The 5,001-nt window shown below is 39.5% G+C and overlaps 1 protein-coding gene across 1 annotated transcript; it reads right to left on the reverse strand.

Annotated features, from left to right (window-relative positions):
• Nucleotides 1-1,730: 1,730 nt before the first annotated feature.
• rpl19 (ribosomal protein L19) lies at nt 1,731-4,646 on the reverse strand. The gene is made up of 6 exons (XM_038704940.1): nt 4,563-4,646; nt 4,096-4,202; nt 3,234-3,356; nt 2,819-2,939; nt 2,343-2,453; nt 1,731-1,928 (listed from the first exon to the last, which is right to left on the reverse strand). Exons 1-6 carry the CDS (start codon nt 4,565-4,567, stop codon nt 1,802-1,804), a joined length of 594 nt encoding a protein of 197 aa, XP_038560868.1. The 5' UTR covers nt 4,568-4,646; the 3' UTR covers nt 1,731-1,801.
• Nucleotides 4,647-5,001: the final 355 nt, after the last annotated feature.

Genomic DNA, 5,001 nt, shown 5'->3' on the forward strand with positions numbered 1-5,001 from the left:
GATGTAGCACTTTAGGATTTGCATAAATATAAAGTGCATTACAAATTAAATGTATTATTATTATTATTAAATCAGAGGTCTGAAGATAATTTTGTATGGTGGTATATTAGGTCATTATACAAAGACAGCATTCAAACAGAATTTATTTTTTACACATCACGCAAGGAATATTGGTACTTAAAACTAACAAACAAATATCTTCTTCCATCAAATGTGAGTTAATTATTCGTCCAGAAATGTGACATCTGAAGGAACTTTTAATTGGAATATAGTAAAAGAAAAATTCAAATTCTAAATTCAATTCACACAAGTTTTGGTTATACAACGGCTTATGCTTTTAGTTTTTGTCATTAAATTAAATTTGTTTTGTCACTTTTCCAAAATGTTTCCACACCAATTTTTGAATCAAGATATTTTAGACATTGTAAGGTAAAATTACAAAGCAATATGCCTATCAATGCCCTGTTTTAAATCGGAGCTACATTAGAGTGCAGACTATAAGAAGATAGGCAATTTGTTTGTTTTTTGTATGTAATTGCAAATTACCAGCAGCTCTTGCTCTCAAATGTTATCTGAGACTAAGCATTACCATTTTTCCTTCACTTTGAAAAAGGATGTTTGCAGTTTCAGCTCACTTACTAGCTTTGTATTTGGCTTATGACCATGACATGTCAGCTGCATGTCTGTATGAGTTCATCCAGAGCACATTTAGGACTTCTGATCAGTGTTTCAAAAGAAGGGCATGAAAGCTCATGCTTGACGTTGAGATTAGTAGTTTGAAAAAACAATCAGAGCTCAAGGTACACTTAGTGGTTTTTCCAGAACTTTCAATCTTTTCCACACAGTCATTACCAGCAGAAAGATCGATGAGTGGACCTTAAGTTGGGATTGTTTTGTCAGTTACCAAAGATGTAACAAGTTGTTCTTCTTTGAACTCTGTGTACGCTTAGCTCTTCCTGCTAGAAAGAAATACATTTGCTTTCAAACATAACTTTGCAGTCAGAAAGGGAAAGGCACTGCACTGAGGAATTCCAGGAAAGGTTATTTTCTCATTGGTCAGCATGTACTTACAAGATGCTAACTCCACAGTGGGAAAGTAGCCTCAGAGCCGACCATTTCAAATTCATGGTTTTATGTGGAATCAGTCTTAACTGTGAGCTGAACTTTAATAAGCTTTCATGTTGATTGGTTGAAGGGAAATATAAAATCAAAAGCCTACTGTTCTTTAAAGCAGACAGCTATAACAGATATTTTACACCAAAGATCAAGTCACACTGAAAACCTGTGGGTGTGAAGTACTCATAACTTTTACACAAGTAAAAATTGCAATACAGCAACAAAAGCCTTGCAATAAATAAAGATCTGCATTCAAGATTTCACTTAAGTACAAGTAAGAGTACGTTAGGCGGGATGGTCCCTTTCAGAGTAATATTTTTCTGCACATTATATTTATCACTAATGCTTTACCACACAAGCAGCAGTAAGCATAACTTACTTATATAGGCTACGGCTGGTTTAATCAATAGCATAATATATTTTATGAATTGATAGTTTTGTTTGTACAGTAATTACTACAGCCATATAAATTACATGAGGTATGATGTCCACAAATGTGTCTAAATTGCATTAGTATATGACCCTAGATTATGTCACTAGTGCTGTCAGCCCTGCATTATTCTCAGCTAATCCGCTGTTTGATTCATGAGGAAAGAAAGTACAGGAGACGGTCGGTGTCTTTATGTACACTTTTATTGTCAGCACTTGACAGCTGGCACAGCTCGGCAGGACTGACAGAGCCAGATCACTTCTTGGTTGTCTCCTCCTCCTTGGACAAGGTCTTGATGATCTCCTCCTTCTTGGCCTGGAGACGCTCCTCTCTGCGCTTACGGGCCTCCTTCGTCTTGGAGCGACGAGCCTCGGCCTGATCACTGTAGGACAGGCAGAGAGTGGCGGGTGTTCAAACAGTGTGTAATCATAATCTTAAACTTTTAAAACACCAACGGATAATTTAAAAATAACCCCAATGCATGTGAACTGGTTTTAAATGTATGTCTAGTTGTGTTCGTTTTGTTTAGTGGACTGGAGAAATGCTAATCCAACTGTATCTGCTGCACCACATAACCTGTAGAGAATTTAAACAACTGTTTCTCCTTAATAGTGTGCAGAGGTCTATAATGCTTCAGTTCACAGCAAAAGAGAAAGAAAATTCAAGGATCGTGATGACTAGATATACTTTTCATCTCTTCCTCAAAAATGCGCAGTCCTGTTACAGGCCTTATTGCCCCAAATAAAGGTGTCTAATTTTAACACTTCTCTGGATAACAGTTTGGTTTGAGACTTACGCCAGGAGCTTCTTGCGAGCCTTGTCTGCCTTCAGCTTGTGAATGTGCTCCATAAGGATGCGCTTGTTCTTGAACACATTACCCTTGGCCCTCAGATAGAGGCTGTGGTACCTGCAGGACACCAGAGGAGGAAAAAAATCCTTAAAAATGTCAGAATACACAAACCGTTTGCAATTCAGAGGCACCAGATTTTTCATAGTGTGCCCGTTAGTTATGTCACTGAGCTCAACGTAAGACTTGCAATCGCCTTCAATGGTATGGTTATTTTAAAATGCCAGTTCCACAACTAGAAATTAACTAGTATTAAAACCATCAGAATGTAGGTTTGTATGGCAAAATATCTTCGCCAGAAAAACAGCTACGTTAAAAACATAAGTATAAACACCACCAGCTAAAGCGCTGGAGAAATAATCTATAAAGCCAACAGACTGGCCACATCAACAAGAGCACAATTAGTGAAGATGCCGTGAACCTACATGTGCCTGTCAATCTTCTTGGACTCCCTGTAGCGACGCAGCAGACGACGCAGGATCCTCATGCGGCGCATCCAAGACAACTTCTCAGGCATACGGGCATTGGCTGTACCCTTTCTCTTACCTGTGAAAGAGAATTAGGAAGGCAAGTCAATTGTACTGACTAAAACAGTGACCTCCTTCATCCAGGCAGTAAGATGTCAACCAAAATTCAGTCATTGCACGAGACTATTAAATACAAAACATTTCAAGGTTGGTCCCACTTCTTCATTTCACCAGTGTAATGGGTCAATTTAAAATGTCAGTACTTTTTCATACATAAACTGTACGGTAACATAGCCATGTTTACACAAACAAATACAATGTCAGGTCAGTTACTTTACTCACAGAAGGCAAACGTGAACGTTTTTGTACTTACCGACACCCATGTGTCTTCCCTTGCGGCGTGCCAGTGTGTTCTTGCGGCAGCGGGCCCGGGAGTGGACCGTAACAGGTTTGCGGATGATAAGACCATCCTTCACCAGTTTACGGATCTGCTGGCCTTGAAGACGGAAAGAAACAAGTCAGCTACAAGGATGCGCTGATTTAGCCAAAAAAACAAACACATTTACAAGAACACTTTGAGAAATTGTCATCAACAATGTGGACATTACTGAACGTGCAGTTTAGAAAATGTGTAATTTACTGATGTAGCTGTAATGTCCAGGTGAGAAAAGAGCCATGTGTCATGTAATCCATGTGTCTAATATCAAAGGGAAATTATGTTGTCTGTTGATTTGCTCAACTGTTTTCTCTTTTACCATCAGGAGTGTCAGTTGTTAACATAAGTTGGGCGTAAGACTAAAACTTTATAACTGCCTTACAAACTGGGAGTGTGGAGTTTCACATGCCTGCTTATCAGGCAGCAACTCTGAAGACAATTCAGTTGTATTATGGAAAATGTAATTCTCAAGTCAGTCTGTCGCTTTGATTTGACTCGTCTTTTCGTTTCTACATCTGTCTCAGAAGATCAACAGATTCAGGAAGGTAAGGTTACAATACTTAAGTAGCTGATTGTAAGGTATGTCTTTATCAGCTTAAATAGTTAATCGCTTAATTAGATGGTCGATGTCTAAAGTTACATCACTATTAGCCGGCGGCACGCTGCTGCATGATTGAGTTGGTGCAAACCAATCTTCACACATTAAAAACACACAACAGCTGCTACATCATTAACTCAGTAAACAGTGAAGATGTAATGCCGATTAACAAATTATAGGATGGCCTGTTGTTCTACTTACGAGAGTTGGCGTTGGCGATCTCATTGGTCTCGTTGGGATCCAGCCAGACCTTCTTCTTGCCGCAGCGCAGGACGCTGGAGGCCAGCCTTTTCTGGAGCCTGAGCATGCTGCAGGACACATACAACCCAGGTTAAACATCCAATAACAAGTAAACTATCATCTTCCACGGGTGTAGCACACTTTACACGTGTCGTGAAGGACTCAAAGTGTTCAGCAGCTAAGTAGCCGTTAGCCGCAAAGCTAACATTACACTAGCAGCCTGGTTGACAACATGGCCTCGCAGTCTGCTACATCGTGTTACAAAGAGCCGCGTTAAAATATGGGTTTTTGGTTTTAGAATGAGGTATAAACCGCATGTATCGATTAATAACATACTCAAGTGTCTTTGTGAACTGATACGGGATTAACAATTGAACATTTTAACAGTTAAAAGATGATTTTTATTGTGCCATCGAAGGCGCTCCTACCTCATGGCTGCTACTTCAATAGGAAAAGGAAGGCTTGCGAGACGGACTGGAAGCTACCATTAAAGAGGAGAGTCCATCTCTAAACATGAAACAGCTCGTCGTCAGCCCAAGACCGCATCGGACATTATTAATACCATATATATTCCGAACTGCTACCATGTGTTGTTGTTTAACAACCACATCGGTGGAAATTGATACAGAAAAGAGCAATTATGAGTTTAATTCAAACGTTAAATCGCTGAAACCCCCCGTCATAAAACGATGGTACTGACCGGAGTTTTTGCAATGCATTATGGGGGATGTATCAGTTGGATGTATTCTGCTATTTTAACACACGAGGGCGCTGTTGCGACCAAAAACTCCTCTGACACCAGACTCCATCGAAACTAGTGACACATGTTTGAGTCCGTTTTTAGGAACATTTATATATATATATATA

The sequence above is a fragment of the Micropterus salmoides genome, unplaced genomic scaffold (genome assembly GCF_014851395.1).
Source record: "Micropterus salmoides isolate LMB-PRFRI ecotype aquatic unplaced genomic scaffold, ASM1485139v1 Ms_hic_scaffold_10, whole genome shotgun sequence".
Classification (NCBI taxonomy): domain Eukaryota; kingdom Metazoa; phylum Chordata; class Actinopteri; order Centrarchiformes; family Centrarchidae; genus Micropterus; species Micropterus salmoides.

Bases quoted from the DNA above. Each gene is read 5' to 3' on its own strand.
- rpl19 (XM_038704940.1), bottom strand. The intron at 2,940-3,233 runs GTAAGTACAAAA...TCTCTTTCACAG, and splicing joins GGGAAGACACATGGGTGTCG to GTAAGAGAAAGGGTACAGCC. The intron at 1,929-2,342 runs GTAAGTCTCAAA...CCTGTCCTACAG, and splicing joins GCTCGCAAGAAGCTCCTGGC to TGATCAGGCCGAGGCTCGTC.